This window comes from Pinus tabuliformis, chromosome 6, assembly GCF_031772625.1.
Source record: "Pinus tabuliformis cultivar Carrire ecotype Pingquan chromosome 6, CPIR1, whole genome shotgun sequence".
NCBI lineage: Eukaryota > Viridiplantae > Streptophyta > Pinopsida > Pinales > Pinaceae > Pinus > Pinus tabuliformis.
In genome coordinates, this window is record NC_142292.1 from 696051199 (window position 1) to 696073920 (window position 22722).

The 22722-nt window shown below is 35.6% G+C and overlaps 1 protein-coding gene across 1 annotated transcript; it reads left to right on the forward strand.

Annotated features, from left to right (window-relative positions):
• The first annotated feature begins 11840 nt into the window (after nt 1-11840).
• On the forward strand, nt 11841-14114 carry LOC149260562 (protein NRT1/ PTR FAMILY 3.1-like). Its single transcript, XM_089420854.1, has 4 exons — nt 11841-12090; nt 12178-12395; nt 12489-13042; nt 13150-14114. The coding sequence occupies exons 1-4, from the start codon at nt 11856-11858 to the stop codon at nt 14045-14047; spliced, it is 1905 nt and encodes a 634-aa protein (XP_089276980.1). The 5' UTR covers nt 11841-11855; the 3' UTR covers nt 14048-14114.
• The last annotated feature ends 8608 nt before the right edge of the window (nt 14115-22722 follow it).

The following is a 22722-nucleotide window of genomic DNA, read 5'->3' on the forward strand; positions in this document are numbered from 1 at the left end:
GGTAAAATGAGCAAAACTTCAAACCCTCAGAATTCAGTATGAAAATCTCAAAATTCACAACGATGAAAGTGTGGCTAACTATTTCCTTTGTGTAGATGAGATTGTTAATTGTATGAAAAATTTGGGTGAAGAAATAAAAGAGGCTGTTGTGGTTGAAAAGGTTCTAAGATCTTTGTCCCCTAAGTTTGAATCTAAAGTTTCTGTAATAGAAGAAAAGGAGAATCTATGAAACCTTACCATGTCACAGCTACACGGGATTCTAACCGCTTATGAAATGAGGAAAGGAGGACCATCAGACAGGAGAGAAGCAGCCTTCAAGGCTTTAGGCAAAGGAGACTACTATGAGTTAGGACATGCATCAAAAGAGGAAGAAGAATCAAATTTTGTCAAAAACCTTCAACGGGGTACTGGAAGATTCAGAGGTAAGTTACCTTTCAAATGTTTCACTTGTGGGAGAGTCGGTCACTATGCTGCCAAATGTCCTCATAAGGATAAAACTGACAAAGGGAAGGAACCTGTTAGATGGAACAAGAAACAAAATGTAACTAAGAAAAGTTACTACACTCATGAAGATAGTGATGGTCTTTCAAATAGTGATGAAGATGAACGAGGTAATAACTATAAACTTTTAATGGCTTTTGAAGATGATGATTACATGGATGCTATAGATGTGGATGGCTTTTATGAAGAGATTTCTAGACTCAAAACATGTTTAGAAGAAAAGAATGTGATCATTGATACTCTGCAATTCCAACTTGATGAAAAAGAAAAATTTCTTGAGAAGTTAGAATGTGAAATTGTTGGCCTTAGAAATAAATTGAGAAAACAAAGGCTCTTAATCTTAAATTTGTTAAAGGTTCTGAAACTCTGGATGAGATTATCAATGTACAGCGTTCTCCACTAATCAAGATAGGTCTGGGGTATAATGGAGAAGCATCTCAAGCATCCACCTCAAAGAGTTATCTCAATGCAGCAAGGAGGGATGAGAAAAAGCCCAATGGAGATCACCAGGTAAAACAGGGACGAATTACATCAAGAATAAACAAAGACTACCAGGTAAATTAGGGGCAATCCACCTTAAGGATGAACAAAAGCTACAACCAGCCACAGGTAAAATCTTCTCAATTTGCCTCAAGAATGGATGACAATAGGAACTATAATCATTTGGCAGGTAGATTTGATAATCGCAGAAGTTTCTTCAATGGCCAATGTTTCTCTTGCCATAACTTTGGCCACAAAGCAGCTCAATGTGTTGCCTATAAAACAATCATGACTAAAGAAGCTCAAAAACAAAGAAGTATGACTGGGATCACAAAAAGGACCTATAACAACTTTCCGCCCTTGAAAATGAAATTGAATGTTCTATTTGTAATAACTTTGGTCATGAAGATTCTGAATGCAGGAGCAGGTTTTGGCAGACAAAGGAACAAGCCTCAAGTACCAGAACATGGAGAATAAAGGAACCACAACCAGAAAGATGTGGGATAGCTTTTTATGCAGAAGGACAGGAAAATCAATGGTACATCGACAGCAGATGTTCGAAGCAAATGACAGGTGATAAAGAAAAACTTGAATCATATAGTGCTTTAGAAAAGGGAAAGAAATTTTCTTTTGGAAATGATACCCCTACAGTCATAAAAGGAAGAGGCACTGCTCAGTTGAAAGAAAAGGTCAAAGCTGGAAATGTTTTGTATGTTGATGGCTTGAAGCATAATCTACTGAGTGTCAGTCAGATGTGCGATCAAGGAACCGAGGTAATATTTCGATCAAATGGATGTAGTGTTCGTGATATTGATATAGGAAAAACAGTGATCAAAGGCAGAAGAACTCCAAATAATCTATACATATTTGAAGAAGGACAACAACAATGCTATTTGAGCAAGGATGATGAACACTGGTTATGGCACCGGAGGTTGGGGCATCTAAGCTTTTCACAAATAAGGAAAGCATGCAAATACCAGGCAACTCGTGGTCTTCCAGATATCAAAATTCCAAACAACACCATATGCAAATCATGTCAGTTTGGTAAGCAAACCAGAACTAACTTCCCTGAGAAGGAAGGATTAGCCAGCAGGCCTCTTGAACTAGTCCATACAAATGTATGTGGTCCATTTAGGACAAGGTCACCTCGAGGAGAAGAATACTTTATATTATTCATTGACGACTTCTCCAGGATGGATTGGTTAGGACTTATGAAACACAAAGACGAAGCATTCAAAAAATTCAAATCCTTCAAAGCCTTGGCTAAAAGCGAATCAGATCACAAAATTAAGTGCCTTAGGTCTGACAAAGGTGGGGAGTTTACCTCAAATGAATTTTTCAATTTCTGTGAAGAACATGGAATAAGAAGGGAATTATCTACAACTAGGACTCCTCAGCAAAATGGAGTGGTGGAAAGGATGAACAGAACGGTTCAACAAATGGCTCGTGTTGTGCTTGATGAGTCTGGAACTCCCGCAACCTTCTGGGGTGAAGCTACATTTGTTGCGGTTGTTATTCTCAACAAAACAAACGTCTGAGTGAACAGCACTCAAACTCCTCATGAGCTATGGTATGGTGAGACTCCTTCGGTAAAGAATTTCAAAATTTTTGGAAGAAAATGCTATATTAAGAATAATGATGAACAACTTGGCAAACTTGAACCTAGAGCAGATGAAGGCATTCTCCTTGGTTATTCTCCCCACAGCAAAGCATATAAGTGTTACAATAAAAGACTTGGAAGAATTGTTGACAGCATTGATGTGGTGGTTGATGAAAAAGGAAACATTCCTAGGCAAGTAAATTATGAAAATATCGAAGAGGATGAAGACTACCCTCCAAATCAGACTGAAGATGAAGAAGAACCTCAAGAGGCACCAGAGGAATAGACAAGGATAGAAGAGAAGACTCCATCCAGGTATGTTCAAAAGAATCATCCAGAATCTCAAATCTTGGGGCAAAAGGAGGCAGGCGTACAAACAAGAAGAACAATTGCAGAAGCCTCAAGCTATTTGGCATTACTCTCCTCCACTGAACCACAAAATGTAAGAGAAGCATGAAAAGATGAATGCTGGGTCAACGCAATGGATGAAGAACATGAGCAGATCTAAAAGAACAACACTTGGGAGTTGGTTCCTAGACCAAAAGATAAGAATGTCACAGGGACAAAATGGGTCTTCAAAAATAAGTTGAATGAAAATGGGGAAGTAATTAGAAACAAGGCCAGACTTGTTTGTAAAGGGTATGCTCAACAAGAAGGAATAGACTTTGAAGAAACTTTTGCTCCTGTTGCAAGACTTGAGGCCATCCGAATGTTCCTTGCTCTCTCAAGCTTTCAGAAGTTCAAAGTATTTCAAATGGACGTGAAATCAGCCTTTCTGAATGGAGACTTAGAAGAAGAAGTATACATTGAGCAGCCAGATGGTTTCATTCTTGGGAATGATCGAAATCTTGTATGCAGATTGAAAAAGGCTCTCTATGGTCTTAAAGAGGCTCCAAGGGCTTGGTACTACCATTTGGACAAATATCTTCATCAACAAGGTTTTTCAAAAGGATCAGCATATAGCAATCTTTACATAAAAATTGAAAATGACAAATTGCTAATACTTGTTGTGTATGTAGATGATATTATCTTTGGCAGCAATGAAGAAGCTATGAGTCAAAACTTTGCCTTGGTGATGCAGAAAGAATTCGAAATGTCTTTGCTTGGAGAACTGACATATTTTCTTGGTTTGAAAATCCAACAAAATGAAGACGGGTATCTTTTTGTCTCAAACCAAGTATCTCAAGCAGATCTTGAAGAAATATGGCATGGAAGATGCAAAACCAGTATGTACCCCCATGGTTACAAGATGCAGCCTCAGTGCAAATGATGAATCAGCAGCAATGCATCAACCAACCTATAGATCCATGATTGGAAGTCTACTTTATTTGACAGGTACCCGACCAGACATCATGCATGTAGTGGGAATAGTTAGAAGATTTCAAGCAAATCCCAAGGAAACTCATCTTCAGGCAGTTAAGAGAATCTTCAAGTACCTTCAAGGAACTCAAAACTATGGCTTATGGTATCCTAGAGATACAGATCTCACACTTCATGCTTATACAGATGCAGATTGGGCCGGAAGCGTGGATGACAGGAAGAGCACAAGTGGTGGTGCATTCTTTATGGGTTCCAAATTAGTATCTTGGTTCAGCAAGAAATAGAGTTCGATTACTTTATCTACAGCTGAAGCGGAATATGTGGCTGCTGCATCTTGCTGTACTAAACTCCTTTGGATGATGTAGACCTTGCAGGATTTTCAAATCACTTGTACACCACCCATCTCCATTCTATGTGATAATATAAGTGCTATCAGCATTTCAAAGAACCCAGTCATGCATTCAAAGACTAAGCATATACCTATCAAATATCATTTTCTTCGGGAACAAGTGCTTGAACAAAAGGTCAAGTTGGAGTATGTTCCTTCTAAGGAACAAGTTGCTGATATAGTCACCAAACCATTGCCCAGGGAGACCTTTGAATACCTCAGGCAAAAGCTGGGGGTAGTTGATGCATCATCTTGTTGTTGAATCTTATCTGTTTAAGAGATTGTTGGTTGTACGCGAGTTTCATATGGGGTATACGCGTACATTTGCTAGTTTATGGATTGGTTGAAGATCGAATGACACAGGTTCAGGGGGAGTATATATTCTTATAATAATGCATTGTTGGCATTATGGTAGAAGATCTTGGAGGAGAAAGTACAGAAGGGGAACATGGATGCTGATCTGAATTTTGCTGCTAATATGTCTCTATCTCATTTTTCAAGATCATTGATGGTGTATGACGGATTATGGTTCTTCTTGAAGAATTTTTGTTTTGCAGATCTGGTCTATAGTCAGGGGGAGCATGATCAGCAAAGAAAAGACTTAAGCATGTTCTCAGGGGGAGCATAACCCTTTGCCCTTGATGTCAAAGGGGGAGAATGACGTTGAGGATCTTGAGGTTGCCATCAAGTCCAAAGGGGGAAATTGTTGGCATTATGATTCTGGTTTGGAACTATGGCACAAGTGTTGTACTTGATGGAAACTCACTCAAGTGGCAAATCTTTGTTCAAGCTCTTAAAATTTCAGAAAATGAGATACCCGTAGGTGATCCTAAGAGAAGCTGCGGACCCGCAGGTACGCCGACCAAGAAGTGCGGACATACCCGCAGGTGCTCCGTTCAGAAGGTGCAGACCCCAGTTCACTCACTCCAATGCAGAGAAGCACGCACATGTGGGATTTCTTATGTTTGGCCCTTGGTATTTAGCCCGTCGTTCATGATCCTATGGTTTTGATCCGTGGTATAGGATCTAAATTATTGAACCCCGGTTTGGATCCCTTGTATTGGTTTTCGATGGTTTTTTCCCATGGTTTGAATAAGGGCTTGCCTATAAAAAGGAAAGGAGATCACTTGGCTAGACACTTGTGAAATTTGAATATCTTAAGATCTGAAAGTTTGGGTAATCGGTTTAAAAAGCTAGATCGAAATCAAGGTGAAATCTGTAAAGTGTAAGGTGGATCTGGTGATAGGTCGTGATCTCTTGGGCGAGTGATCAGATCTGTGGATCTGACAATCTGTGGCACATTGGAGGACTATTAATTTGGCTCTATTTGGAGGTTCGCAGGCAATCCACAGCTCAGGTGCGGAGGTACGCAGCGCAGCAGAAGGCGCAGGTGCGGAGGCACGCAGCGTAGTAGAAGGCGCAGGTGTGGAGGTACGCAGCGCAGCAGAAGGTGCAGGTGCAAAGGTACGTAGTGCAGCAGAAGGTACAGTGCGGGGATACGCAGAGAAACAGAAGGATAGGTGTGGAGGTGCGCTGTCGGGCAGACAATGCAGGTGTGGATCTAGGCAGAGGTACGCAGCTCAGCAGAAGGGCTAGGTGCGGAGGTACGCAGAGCAGAAGAAGGATCAGGTGTGGATCTGCGCAGTCTAGACACAGAGGAACTGCGAATATTCGCAGGCTTCTACTGGTGAAGTTGTAGACCCCTTTTGAAATAATTATTGGTTGCCTTTTATCTATTGCTGCAGAGTTCTGGGTTTAGATTACTAGTATTGCCTTTCTGTTTACAGCATTCTAAGAAGTTGGGTGATTCATTGGTTGATTGTATAAGGAGATTGGTTGATTCACATGTACTTGATGATTATTTGATTTTCTTGGATCCAGTCTGAAAATTAATGAAACTTGGTCCTTAAAGAAGTAGAAGAGCTAAGGGGGTTGTAGCTCCCTTCCAGGAGAAACTGGAAAACAAGAGAGGGTTGTAGCTCTCTGCAGGTTGCAGCCTGCGTACTGGTAAAGGACTGCACCAGTACAAAATCATTGTAAAAGAAGTTTCTAATTCAAAGAAGATAGAGACATATTGCAGTAGGTGGTTTTCACCCACATTGGGTTTCTACCTTATATCTGGTGTTCTTTGGTGTGATTATCTGTTTTTCATGTTCTTGCTCATTATTATATGGTACTGACATACAAACTAATGATCAATATCTGAAGAATAAATTAAAGTATAAATCTGGAAGATATATTGAAAAGAATTTGATAATACTGATTCACACCCCCCCCCCCCCCTCTTAGTATTATTTCCAACACGATATTCATTAATTTCTTTATTGATCAATCTAACTAGATGCACTAATTTCAGTGTATGATAATGAGTGAGAAATTATACGTGGTTTTCATAAAAATAAATCTATATATTGCAATCAGTTTGATATGCTTGGACATAAGAATCATAATGTAATGCATAATTGGAACAATATTTTTTTTGGATGGAGCAACCATATTATATATTTTATATCTCATAGGAAATATTCAAAGTTCATTATTACTAACCAGCATGCAATTCCTTATTTATTTTAATGTATGGGGATTAAGAAAAAAATAACATTTGATATTATCCTTGGCCATTTTAAATTAGGATTTCGTCCACTATATATGATAATCTAAGAAACTACATGTACATGAAAGCCATATTTGATTGGATCTATGAAAAAATATCTTGTAACTAAGTTTTTCATAAGAAGAGCCCATTATTTCTCTTAGCTCCTACAAGGGTTGCAACTGTAAGCATATTCTCAACAATGTATACACTTCAAATAGCACATCATCTACAAATTGTTTCACTATAATAAATACTAAAGAAGATATGTTAACATTGACATTCCTCGTATTACACTCTATATCTTCAATAAACACAGGGAAAAGAAGAAATTTTCAGTGATTATATTAATGCTAGATATGTACATATACATAATGTTGATCTCTATAAATTTTGTGTAACCACCTATCACTAAAACAAGTCTAGATATATATTAACCCCATAACTATCAAATGTCGAGAGTGATCTCATATATATAAGTGCAAACCTCTTTTAGAGCACAAAACTTGAGAAACGAGTTCACTTCTAGAGATTTGATCATTCTCAACACTTGATAGCTTGATAGATCCAGTATTAAAATGTATTTAAGTTGATAATAATAAGAATGATATATATATATATATCTATATATATATATATATATATATATATATATATATATATATATATATATATATATATATATATATATATATATATATGGGCGGAATAACACCTTACCCACACCTACCAAGTGTACAACATGTTTATGGACACTTGAACCCATGTTGAAAGCAAATTGTTCACCAAACCAATAGAACTAGGATAATCATGGAAGCTTTTTAGTGGTAGTATGGGATAGAGAATTCAGATTTATTTTAATAGGAGAGGATCTTCATAATTATAATTACGAGTTATAGAAAAAAAGAAGATTAAAAAATAGTTATTTTAAAATTAAAATTTTTATAAAAATTTTCTATTAAAATAAGGATTAGTAACGTGGAATCTGTGGTTCACCACAAAGGTTAATATGCACACACTTATTCTAGAATAAATCTCAACCTCATAGAGATAGTGATTGGTGCATAAATTTCTTGGTATGTGGAAGTTACTTAAAGTCTACTTTTAATATATAATATTCTATTATTTACATTGAACTCAAGCATTCAATTTTGTAATTCATATTATTAAATATTATTTATTTATTTTTCCAATCTATAATACAAATAAATTTGATGCATTTTGTCTCTTATTATTTTTGGATCATCTTAAATAGACAAGCATTAATATTAGACTCAAGTAAAAAAAATGTGAGAAAAATATTTAATAATTTTTTTTTGAAATTTCAAATAAAATTATTATTTATTTTAATTTTTTCAAAATATATATATTAAATTTTGCAAGATATATATTCTTAAAAAAATTTCCTGTCAAAATCCATTTTTTTAAATCATATTAAAATTTCCTGTCAAAATCCATTTTTTTAAATCATATTATACCTCTCACAACACCACGTATTCATCAGGAATAACTACATAACAAACAAATCAGTAAATTATAAAGTAAATCAAAATCAACGTAAATCAGAATAGACTTTGACAACATGAGGACAGAACAGTAAAATAAGAAGTGGCAAATCACAGATGATCATTAAACCTCTCACAACACTACGTCTTCATCAAGAAGAACTACATAGCAAACAAATCAAACAAATGAGTAAAGTATTGAATTTTTACCGGTATTGGTAAAGAACCCCGTATTCTCGAATTTTATGGGTATTGAATTTTATACAATGGAATTTTTTCGGTTGAGAATTAGTATGCGAGTTTGAATTGGATAATTATTCATTAAATGTCCGAAAATATTCTTTTGGGAAGAAGTATATAGTAAAAAAATAATAAGTAAATTAATAGGATCAACTTTCTCCATATAGAAATATAAGAGTTGTTTTTAGTGTTATTTTTGGATTTTTAGGTGGCGGAAAAAATTGAAGTGAAATTTTGATTTGTGTTATTTAAACTTGTTTTTTGACTATCACTATCAAGGGGCAAAATTCATCTACCACAAGAAAAATGTAGAGGCAAAATTCATCTACCACAAGAAAAATGTATTATCTTCAAGACAATGTTAGAGAGATTAATTCAGAAGGAGAAAACTCGTTTCCAAAGCTTCAAGAGTCATGAGTTAACAAATATAATTCAAAGGGCACTTGAGAAGCGAAAAAGAGAAAAAAAATAGGAAATCAGAATCAAATTGTTTTCGTGTAAATACTTGGTTTGATGAGGAATGCAAAATGGCAAGGAGAACCTTGAAAAAGGCAGGAAAGGAGAGATGAATGTAAGTTATATAAGGAGATACTAAAAAGGAAAAACGACGAGTTCATGCAAACAAGGAGAGAAGAGTTAATATATTTAGCAAGAATAATCCAAAGCTTTTCTGGCAAGAATTGTAAACAAGGAAGAATAAAATTGCAAATAATATTATAGCCAATCAACTGTTTGAATATGCGATGTACCTCTGAGAAATAATCTAAGGCGGAACCCCCCCTAGGATCAACACAACTTCAAATCTCTTCATGTTACAAGAGGTGGAGAATGGAATTAAGAAGTCGAAAATAGGAAAGACAAAGGACTTGGTTGAACTTCAAACAAAATATCTAAAATGGGGAATGAACATCCTTACACCGCACATCATAGAAATATTCAACAACATCATTCAACAAGGATTCCCAAGGGACTCGACAACTAGCCTAGCAATACCTTTTTTAAAAGTGGACACATTAATAATACATCAACTATAGAAAATTATGATCAATTCTTTGTTTGCAAAGTTTTTTAGCAGCATGGTAGAAAATAGAATCAGTAAGTAGGCAGAAGTAAAAGAAAAAAGGGCAAGAGGACAAGCTTTTAGGCCAAAGCATTCTATAGTGGATCACAGTATCACGTTGAGACACATTGTTGAAAAGGTTTGGGAGGACAAAGAACAAGTATTTTGTTGCTTTGTTGACGTCAAAAAAGCATTTGACAGAGTCCCTAGAGATAAGTTTTTATGTAGAATGGAAGAAATTGAAATTCTTGTGCATTATAGAGCTGTTGTCCATAGACTTTATGAAGAGGTAAAAGTCAAAATTATAACCTCGGCACGTATTTCAAAAAGCTTTAGAAGTGACATCCGTTTATCCCCTACTCTTTTTGGTTTATATATTGGTAAATTGGAAGAGTGGCTAAATCTACAAGGTGGAGATGGTGTTCGGTTGGGGGAGTTTGTGATAAAGCTTCTTTTATACACTGATGATATTGTATTGATTTCTAAATCGGTCCATGGATTGCAAATGGACTTATAAACAGCGTTTGTGTAAAGCAGTGGAGATGCAAGTCAATACTAGCAAGACCAAAATAATGATTTTCTCTAATAAAAGGAAGCAGAGCCAACATACTTTCTTCTTTGAAGACAACATTCTTGAAGAAGTAAATGAGTACAAGTACCTCGGGATTGATTTCAACAACAAAGGACTGCAGAAAGAGGAGAAGTTTAGGAGGGTGGAAAGCATTATATGATCTTCAAAACAGATGTAGAGAGGCAGAGTTATGGGATTGGAAAACGATTAATGTGCTTTTTGGACTCCTAGTTTGTCCAGTGATGCTATATGGGTGTGAATTGCGGGCTAGCAGTGCCCTCGTCTCAAAATGGAAACAAATTGAGAAAATTCAAAAAACCTTGATCACGAGCAAGTTTAAAATAAAAAGTTTAGTATCTTATGCGATAATGATGACTGAAACAGGAGAAACTCCCATCAAAGCAATTGCTATGGTGCGGCTCATAAGATATCTAAAAAGAATTGAACAAATGGGAGTAGGTAGATGGCCTAATGTTACCTTCAATGAAGGCATGAGTGAAAGAAAGAAAATATGATGAAACAAAACTACACATGGATGCAAAAATGGAATTTCTACCTCAATGCTTGTCCCACAAATAACAAGGAGTTAAAGAATTTTGTTATGGAGAAGTTTGGTAAAAAGGTATAGGGAAAAGAGTTGGGTAGAAAGAAGAAGTACTACATTAAGGAATTCAACCCTACCTATGATCTATAACAAAAAGAGTTCATAGGAGCTAGCATTTCGTGGAGGGCAAAAGTTCTTATTGCTCAATTAAGACCAGCTCGCATCAACTTCAATGTGAAACAAGACCGTGGAAAAGGCCTAAAGAAGCTTGGGAGGAACGGGTGTGTGCAGTGGAATCGGAAAAACATTTCATTTTGGAATGTGATACATTCAAAGACATCAGAGAAAGTTATGAGAACATGTTAGCATGGGTTTCTTGGCAGTTTTTTTAGCAAGGAGATTGTTAGAACGTTGGGTCAGCTCATCATCAATTTGAAGCCGAAAATGTTTGAATTGCAAAAAACTGAAAACAACGAACTAATGGCCTCATAGACTATTTTTAGTCTCGTGGACCTTAAAATATCATTTCATTTCATTTCCATTTAGATGGATTTAGAGGCACTTTGATTGTGCATGGGTTACTCATCAAGCTTATAATTTTAATAAATTCCCTCAAATTTTAGAAAAATTAAACTAAAAATACTCAAAAAAATCTCGCTGGACAAAAGTAAATCAAAATCAACTTTGACCACACGCAGACAAGAAAAGTAAAATAAGAATTGAAGTTTGACCACATGCGGAGAAGAAAAGTAAAACAAGAATTGACGAATGACAGATGATCAGTAAAACAATAGTGGTCACCTATACCCCTAAAAAGGAAGCAATACAAAAAGCTCTATCATCCACTGATCCTCAAATATTCGATACTGGCGAGAGCACAAAACAGAAGCAAATGATCAGAAAAGGCTCTATCATCCATTATTCATCAAATATTCGATATCTAGAGGGGCACAAAGCAGAACAGTGGGCGGGTGTTTGCTGACGCAGACCGAACTTTTCTGCTTTCCAGACTATAAATCCACGTGGGTACGTTCACATGAGTAGTGGCCAGCCATGGCAATGGCAGAACAGAGAACAGGAGCCCAAGCTCTGCAACTGTACGAATCACCCCGCCGTCGACGGAATGAACGGCATGATAGTTTTGCAATAATTCATCACTTCAATTTGTGCTTTGCAACATTTGGACGGGCCGCCGGCAATGAGAAGGCGGAAGCTGCAGACGAAAAGACGCAGAAAGACGAAGAGCCGAGGACGACAGGAGGATGGAAAGCCATGCCTTTCATAATAGGTAAAAGCTGTAGTTCCTATTTCATTGTTTACAGAAAAGCTGTAGGTGCATTTTACAGTCGCCGGTTTAACTTGTTTTGGGATGCAGGAAACGAGGCCTGCGAGAAACTGGCAGTGGCCGGTTTGGGTTCGAACATGGTGGTCTACCTGGTAACGAAATACAACATGAAGAAAGTGGCAGCTACGAATATGTTGAATATATGGTCCGGAACCACGAGCCTCGCAACTCTGCCCGGCGCCTTTTTGGCAGATTCGTACCTCGGCAGATTTTGGGCGATTACCATCGGTTGCTTTTCATATCTACTGGTTTGAAGCGACCGGCTTGATCTGATCAAATTATTGCATTCATTCGGTTTTGGATCTCTGAACTAAATTTTCTTGTGTGTCTTTGATTGATAGGGAATGTCCATTCTAACGGCCACGGCTGTGATCCCTCGATTACGGCCATCTGCCTGCAGCGCCGTCGAGAAGAAATTGAAGAGATGTGAGAGAGCTTCTGCCGGGCAATTTCTGCTCCTGGTTTTAGTTTTCGCATTCAAGGCCATCGGTTCTGCCGGGGTAAAACCCTCTAACATGGCCTTCGGGGCTGATCAGTTCGAGCAGGAAGGAGAGAAGGGAAAGAAACGCGTGCAAAGCTTTTTCAACTGGTATTACTTCTCCAGCTCTCTGGCCCTCATCGTGTCCCTCACTGTTATTGTGTATATTCAAAGTAATGTCAGCTGGGGTATCGGGTTCGGCATATGTACTGCTTTCATGGTTATATCAACCGGCTTCTTTCTTCTCGGCCGGCGGACTTATCGCCATGAAGTTCCCCGGGGCAGCGCTTTTACTGGCTTCGCCCAGGTGATTGTGGCATCCATAAGAAAGCGCAGCCTACTGGCCCCCTCCGATTCTTCACAGCTTTACCATGGCGAGCAAACCGGTTTGAAGCCGAGACCTACGAACCAGTTCAGGTTGATGAACACTACTTATTTACTTTATTGTGATATCTGATTTTAGCCCATTGCCTGATTTTTGGAAAGGCCGAGGTTCTAATTTTTAGAGTTCATGTGATCACCAGATTCTTAAACAGAGCCGCCATCATCACTGAAAGCGACATTCGGCCGGATGGCTCCTCCCCAGTAAGCAGCTGGAGAGTCTGTTCCGTCCAACAGATCGAGGAACTGAAATCCATTATGAGAACCGTACCCATATTCTCCTGCGGAATCGCAAATCAAATCACAAACTCGCAGCAACACACGTTCTCTGTTTTGCAGGCTTTAAGCATGGACCGACGGCTCGGCTCCAAGGGCTTTCAAATCCCCGCGGGGTCGTTCTCGGTCTTCTCCCTGCTGGTTCTCATCGCATGGCTGCCATTCTACGACAGGGTAGTAGTACCCATGGCCAGGCGCGTTACAAAAGATAATAGGGGGGTCACCATGTTTCAGAGAATGGGGATCGGATTCTTCATTTCAGCACTATCTATGCTCGTCGCCGGTTTAGTCGAAGCGAAAAGAAGGAGTACTGCGCTAAGCCATGGCCTCGCGGACCAGCCGTCGGCCATCGTTCCTATCTCTGCGCTGTGGCTTGTTCCCCAGTTTTGCATCGCCGGTCTTGCAGAAGCGTTCCATACGGTCGGTAACCTGGAGTTCTTTTACGATCAGTTTCCGGCCACGATGCGCAGCACGGCCATAGCGATGTCTTCGTGTACAGCCGCGATGGGGCATTATTTGAGCGCCACGATTGTCACCGTCGTTCACAATACTACCGGCCGCGACGGGCGACTGGATTGGCTAGACGACAATCTAAACCGCGGCCATCTGGAATATTTTTACTGGCTTTTGTCGACTATGGAAGCGCTGAACTTGATATATTTTGTAGTCTGCGCCCGCTGGTATAAATGTGCAGACCCTCGGGCAATGAACGTTAACCCAGATGCTTCCACCAGCTGTCATGAGATGGAATGCATGCAGCCGTAGAAAGAATTCTGTATATTTAAGTTTTTACTTTAATGATTAAAATAACGTTCAAATCGTATTTAAGATACTTTGGGAGTGGCTGGAGTCGGGTGTATTTTGTAACTACTTTCCTCCTTCCGATCTAATTAATATTTAGAAAAAGTAATTTTTATATTTATTTAATGGAAAAATAAACGACACTGTCAAAATCCGCAGGTGTTAGTAAACAGAGATATCGCTAGTGTTAAAGGTGTCAGTAAACAAACACATCGCTGGTGTTAAGCACATGTCATGAAACACAGGGGGGCGTTGATGCCACGAAACACAGGGGGCGTTGAATTATCTTTCTACACCGCCATTAGCGGGAGCGTTGGATTATCCAATTCCCAACAATCTCCCCCCAACGCGAGCTAGGTGTGTTTCGAACTCGAGACCTTTGGCTAGGTGTGTTTCGAACTCGAGACCTTTGGCTGTGATACCACTTATTGGAGTCACAATTGCTGTTACACAGACACATCGCTAGTGTTAAGCACATGCCACGAAACACACAGGGAGCGTTGAATTATCTTTCTACACCACCATTAACGGGAGCGTTGGATTATCCAATTCCCAACATTAAAAAAGTTTTAAGGAATTAAAAAGGTGTAAGGTTAGTAATAAGGTAAGTTTATTATATTATAATTAGCAATTGTTTTTAAGGTTTATAGGTATATTGAAGGAATATAAGATTTGGGAAGATCATCTTGCCATAAACAAAGTCTATTGTTGAATGCATTGGCATGAGGCAACATTGGCATGCCGTTAGTCAAATTCTCCAATGCAAATGCCACAAGGCAAAGTCACTGCTCACAACCTGTGCATGAGCAGAAAGTGTTGCCCCAAGTGTGTCACACTTTTTTCTGCCACACAGTGACGCTAGTCCCAAGATCGATCTTCGCCCAGGTCCTAGAGCCGAATGACTTATTCCCCAGGCCCCACAATGGTCTCAAGCAATAACCACTAAAATCATCTTGATTGACAGCTATATTACATTGAAAACTTCAGTGTTCTAGTTTACAATTAAAATGCCTCTACCCAAGGAGAGTAGAGCGGAGGAACTCAGTCTAACATAGATGATAATGATGATGGTATTGATTTGTGTCTTCCTCATGGTGTTTGGCAACTCAGTCTAACATAGATGATAATGATGATGATGGCAATCCCCTCCATTGACGAATAATGATGATGATAATGATGATGGCAATCCCCTCCATTGACGAATAATTACTCAGCTGCGAAAAAGAGCAGACTCCAAAAACAAAGAAACAGGGAAAGTTAATACCAAATATCCTTTAAAAATATAAAATTTTGCTTATTAAGACAAATTGTTGTTTTACCTGTAACCTATTTCCTCTTGGATGGACTCGTGTAGTTAAAAGACAATTTTGTGGGACTTTACAGCTAAAGATTAACAATCCTTTAGCTTATCATTGACCCGTAGCAATTAGCAATAGAAAGCTATTAACCCACAATTGGTGAATTGTTAGTGACCAGTTGGGACAAATACTTGACATCAAGGTGTAGTCACGCAGACACTACTTACTTGGGCAAATGTTACATTATATTTAACCAATGAATTTTTTCACTCCATGAATAGGAAGTAGGAAGTAGTTACCGATGAAAACTCATAAATGATAGTGAGGAATGAGCGTGCATCTATATTAAAGTCGTAGTAATTGGGAAAATGTAGATTCTATATAAATGGAAAAATCAACTCTAATTTCATTATCTTTCTTTCTGAAACCTACATGCAATATTAAACAATGTAAATCCATTTTGAAAATGAAAATGAAAAATAAACAATGTAAATCAATGTGTGTTGTAGGTTTAAGAAAATGAAAAATAAACAACAGCTTCGCTAGAGTCAAGTGGCTGGTTTCAATATGGCCTAATACATAAAAAACAAACAACAACTTGCCCATATGATCTAACGGCAACCATGATCCCAATTGCGGATTCTCATCACTTACTTACGTGGTTGTTTGGCCCACTTCTCCATCTCCGTCTGTTGACCTTCCGTAATTGTTTACGGTCCGCAAACTTCTGAAGGGAGTTGTCAGGGAGTTGTTTTTAAAGAGATTTTTTGGAAGCTTTTTTGTGGATGTTTCCAGCGATAGCAATTTATTGGAATCTCAAATTTGATAGTTAATTTTTGCATAATCAAAGCGTCCCAGGGATTTTCTAGAGTGCTGAATCCAAATATGCAGTTAAAAAATCATTTTAAATAATACAAATCAAAATATAACCTCAATTTTTTCGGCCAACAAAAAATTGCACTAAAAACAACTTCTTTTGCAGTCTTATCATGTATAAATGTGGTACGTACATCAACAATCTGTCGTTGTCTCCGCCTGGTCTACTGGGGAGCTCGAGAGTCGAGATATGGAATTCAATTAAACCGACTGCGCTACACAGTCCCCCCACGGATCCTAGCCTGTGAGCAGAAACACAGCGAAATGGTGCTCAGTCAATTTATTTTTAATCGCTAGAATTTTTTATTTAAAATTTATAAAATGATTGGTTTAGATTTATGGAAAGGTTAGTATTATTTATAAATTTAATTGATATTAAAATTCTCGTTCGTTGGTTTTAATAATTGTCTTAGACTATATATATATTTTTAATTCATAAATATTTTTAAATTTAAAAAATAATAGTATTTCTCATATTGAATTTTCATAAAATTGGATTTTTTTCTCAATTTCTCATATCCATGTGATTATGGGGTAAATATGCGATGGATCCAATGTTCAAGTTAGAGTGGACTATAAAGGATATTTTCTGAATAAAAAATATTGATGGTAATTAAAAATAAAGAAAAATATATTTATTTAATTAGCAGTTAGTTTTAATTAAAAAAGATAACAATTAGAAGATGTAGTAAGAATTCTTACTCTCATTCTAATAAAATATTTGAATGTTAATATGAAATACTATAATTTTATATTAATTTTAAAAGTGATAAAAGTAATTTAGAGTAAAAAAAAGTTAGGCATAAAGAGGTACATTCTACACACTTATACTTTTTAGAATAAAAATAATATTTTTAAAATAAAAAACAATGTCTACTACATTTAAAAACATATATATATATATATATATATATATATATATATATATATTTATATTTATATTTAGATTTAATTAAAAACATTATTGAGCTAGGCCGCAAAGATGTTGTAATTTTAACATTTTCACTAAGTCAAATTACATAAAAATAAAAAGATTAATATAATGTAATGTAAACATTTTAGCTGGGATAAATAAAAATAAAAAAATAGAAATAAAAATAACCTTATAAAAATAAAATAAAAATAAAAAATGGCTCATGGCATTAATCTATGGTATTCATGTGGAAAATAGCCTATTTAGAGGAGGAAATTAAACCAATGTAGATCCACCTTAACTTTTGATCGTGTCAAGAGGTATCAAATCTCCTAATATGCAAACCTCTCTTAGGGCAAAAAGAGATTTGATCAGGGATCAAATCTCTTAATTTGCAAACCTCTTAATTTGCAAACCTCTCTTAGAGCGAAAAGAGATTTCTCCTAATGTGCAAACCTCTCTTAGAGCAAAAAGGGATTTGATCTCTCTTGACACTTGGTAGATCCAGAGTTAAGATGGATCTGCGCTGCGCTGGTAAAATATCAATAAACTTACTCTCACCTGATTTATTATTGACATTACAACCCAAAAGATGTGGTAAAAATATATCACAATAGGGGATTTCCGTAAGATATTTAAATGCACAAAGTGAATAAATAATTCAAAGTAAAAAAATCAATTATTTCCTATAAAAATAATAAAAAATACTTAAAATTTTTTAATATAAAATTAATATGTGGTATTTAAAATATATTAATGGCATTTAAAATATATTAATAATAAATTAAAAATGGGTTATAAATAAAAAAAATTGAATAAAAAAATAGTTATAATGTTTTAATTAATCTTACTATTATACACTTTGGTTCCTTTGGCATATATTTTTGGGTCATTTGAAATCTAGTAAAGATTTATTGGAATTGTAAGTTTAAGTTGTGTAGTCTTCAACTCAAGGAGATTTTCAAGGTGTTGAATCTATTTATACATTAAAAATGCAATTTAAAAAATTAATTTCTTTTTACTACACTCTAAAAGAAATTACCACCTAAAGGATTTAATCCCTCCAAAGTTGATAGATTCGAGGTTAAAATGAATCTATACTAGTGAATATTGAAACTATTTTATCATGGAGAGTATATCAACTATTTTCAAAATTTTCTAACAAATCCATTGATAATATTAATATTTAAATATAGACAGATATTATTCACTATTTTAAATATGTAAACATTATACACTTAAGTTTAAGAATATAACTCTATTTAATTTAAAAAATGAAAAAAATATACGTCTTTCATAGCTTTGTTGGAAAACCTCTTTAGATGTAAGCGTTTTACTTCTTAGGAAGAAATACATGTTCTTCACCAATGGTCACTTTTGTTTATGAGTCTTGCTCTAGACTCGAAACGTCGACAGAAAAAGATGAACACTGTGGATGATCCGAATTCAAACTCTCAAAAACCACTCCACAGAAACCTGCAATCCAAAATATAGGACAATTATTACATGACATTTTTTTATTACATTATGATAATATATCTAATAATATATAGTAGGTATACTATAGAAGTGTTCCTCAATTTTGAGAAGATTATTTGAAGTTGTTGAGAGTTTTTAAGATGGCTAGGAAGAATGAGTCTTTTTGTACCTTTTTTTCAATTAAAAGGTGTTTGTTATCATAGGCATGTTTCCTACTAAGATTTTATCCTTAAATTTGAAGGGTTTCCTAGATTTTCAAAAGTTTATCCACATAAAATCTGTTTGAGGAGGTCGTTCAAAATTGATTTTTGAGAAGGATATTTAAAATAGATTTTGTGCCACCTCCTATTCTTAAATTTAGAGACGTTTCCTTAATTTTGAAGAGTTTATCCACAATAAATTTGAGGAACCTCACATTATAGTATCCTATTTTGATTTGAGGAGGTTGTGCAAAACTGATTGTATACAACCTCATTTACTTAGAAATTTACTTACTTAAATTCCATTATATTCAATTGTCAATTTGTGGTCAACTTATAAACACCAACATTGTATGTGTGGAACTAGTACATGAATGATTCCCAAATTAGGAAAGAAATTTTACGATCTAGTGCTCTAAGCCATGCACTGGAAATAAAATTCTATCAAACTAAATATTAAAGGTCTAGAGAGTTTTGTTGGATCACTGAGTTTATGTTTTCAGTAGCACTTTATTTGGAATTTAGGAATTAAATCATTCTATGTTTCCTTAAGAAGCACTTTCATTCTTCAACCTTTAATGCCTCAATTTTATAGGGGGAATCCACACTTTACACTTAAAAGATAAAATCTAATTAGGAAGAAAGTAAAATGCTACAGGTTGGCATGATCATAGAGATTATGTTTACAAAAGCATTTTATGAGCTTTGATCATAGTACTTGTTTTTGTATAGGCATCAAATATTTTTGCAATTCCTTAAAAAAACACTTTCATTCTTTGGTGTTCAGTGCCTAACCTCTATAGGGAATCCACACCTTTGCAGTGAAGAACATTTGAAAGTTCAAGAACTAAAATTACATAGAATTAAAATATTAATCTACATAACATAAATAAAAATACAAATTTATCTAATTACCTAATCTAACTAAGAAATCAATGAATTTGCAACGCACATTAGGTAGGGAGCCTACCTACTAACTTGCACTACGAAGGAAAACTATAGTATAAGTAATTTTCTATGAAATAAAACTCATAATAACATCACTTATATTAAAAAAGGATTGCACAAGTTCACATTACAATCGTAAAGACAATCTTCATAGACTTATCATGGATCCACATATGCCTTGTCATCAAACTATAATATACACCAACATATGACCTTCATATTGGACCATTTGAACAATTTTTATAATACATAGATTAACTACTTTCTTGATTAATCCTTTAATATTACAAACATTGACCTTTGACCTTTACTTATTATAGATGTTATATAATATAGGGAGGGTGTATTGAACCATGAATAACTCCTGAGGACACACATACTTGTTATCTTTTTGCATCCCAAAAAAAGAGTAGGGCATAATGGCATTAACAAACATAGCTCTCGCTAACATGGGTAATTGCTTGTATTTTGGCGTAGGATATTTTCATGACATGGAATGCATGAAAATATCCATGCCACTTTCCAAAACTTCAAAATTGATTAATTATTCAACTGTTGTTGTGATGTATGCATTACCACCCTGCGTTTGACTGGAGCATTAATTGTGAGTTGGTGTATTCCTTGTGTAAAATAGGAGCAATCCAACCAACATTTATCTATCTCAAGTCACATAACAATGAAAGCCATGTGAAATATTTCACCCTGGGGTGCATATATATGACAACTAATGATTTTGGTTACTAGATCGTTACTAGGGTTATAATATCTGATACCAATATTTGAAAAGACAAGATCTAGCTCAAATAACTCATTAAAAATAAGGAAAGAGCATTGAATTTAACAACATCACACTTCATCAACATGTGATGACCATTATGCAAGTAGTTGTGAAAACATAGGAATGATAATCAGCTACAAGGGGGAGTAGAAAAGGAAATTCTCACACTTTTGATAGTAGTAAAGGCCTCAAAATGAAAGCCCAATGTTTCATCCATACTTGAGAATTTTACAAGTCATCATGCAAAATTAGGTATATGTGTATGTAAATATACCCATAGATATATTGATATTATGTTCATATATATGTCAGCATATATATACCAATATATGTACAAGTATATATACTAATAGATATACACCAAACTAATATTATATAGATATCACATATTATATATAACAACATATTATGTCGGCATATATACCAATATATATACTCACATATTATGTTTATATTTATACTAGTATACATAACAACATACATGTAGTAGTACTATATTTATTAAATACATATTTTGTTGGTCTAGTAATAGTGGTCCTCATTGCGTAAGAATAGTACATAGATAGATAAAGAGATTAATACTTTAGTTTAGAGTTGTGTTATAGTAAAACAACAACCCTCCATTTTGTACTTAATCCATAAAAAATGGGGACCCTTTTAAATTTTCATATCCTACTTATATATATAATTTTCTCTCTATAAAATTGTGATAGATTTCCACCTTGTACATATTTCATAGACAAATAACTTATAAAATCTTCAAAAAAATAAAAAAATGCCTAAGTTTTTAAGCGTTTCATCGATTAACAGTTCCTTTTCCCATCTCTCTAAATATGAATATCTTAGACTGCGCTCTCTTTTATTGGAACACTTTTGGCAAAACCCCAAGGTGTGACACAATCTTGTTCTTCAATTAAAAATCTTTGTTCCGATCCTGGCTCGCGTTTCTCAAGTTGACCCTTCCACGTTAACTTCTTAATCATCCCGCGACATGACAAACATTTTCTTGACAAATTATGGATATTTTTTCAGAAAATTTTATGTCAATCTCACCCTGACCCGATCACTTCTCAAGTGTTTTACCTTACATGAAGCCCTGGAGTGGGACCAAAAAATTTCTAACAAATCTCTTGAAACATTTTGTCTTTCAAACCCTTTTTAAATGTTGAGACCTAAGTTTTGCTCGAGAAATCCTTCGTGGGATGACATGACCATTGTTTCTACATGGAATGCTCTACACACAACCTTATCATATACTTCCATGTGTCACATTATGCCACATCAGTGTTTGACAACTCGTCATATTCTTTGTACATAGATTCTAAAATTCTATGGTTAAACAAAAAACATTGATTTGTATCGTCGCGACCTTCTTATAACATATTACATGAACATGGCCTTACTCCCATGATGCAAGTTAGGGTTAATCTTAGGGAATGATTGTTAAAATGGTTAGCCTTAATATTTTGTTTAATAACGACACCACCATAACTAAATATAGGTCATTTGAACTTAAATAGAGTTTATCCATAATTCATGCCAGTGTCACCATGCATGCAACCACTTCTTTTTTATAGTTATTATCCTTCATCTGAGTCTGAATTTTAATAATTGTCTTGTTTCATAATTCTTAATAAGCCTTGAACTACTAAACTCCACCATAACTCCATTTTTCCTCCTTGTTACATTTAGTTCATTCTGCTTGCTCTATAAAATTGTTGAGAATGGACAAGCAACCTAAAAAGAAGCTGTCAGAGCAAAGTTCACCTCAGCCAATCCTTCAAGAGGTAGATGATAAGAATCTGAATACATTTATGTTTTTGGACACATTAATGAGTAATCCCACTCGTGATAGAGACCAATGATTCATTAATTCCTTTGAGACACCATTGTCTGATAAGGGAAGGGATGTGTGTACTAAAGAGACTTTCAATGAGGAACCAACATGGTAACACAGAGTAGACGAAATCTACATCCTATCATATGTCATCAATATAACATAATCTACCGAATCAATCTCCATATCTAGGGCCCCTCACATAGAGAAATATAGAAAAGTAAGTAGAAATGAGAAGAAAATCTTATATCCTTATAACTTCATTGATAAGTTATCTTTATTCTATAAAAAAATTATTAAATTATTTTAA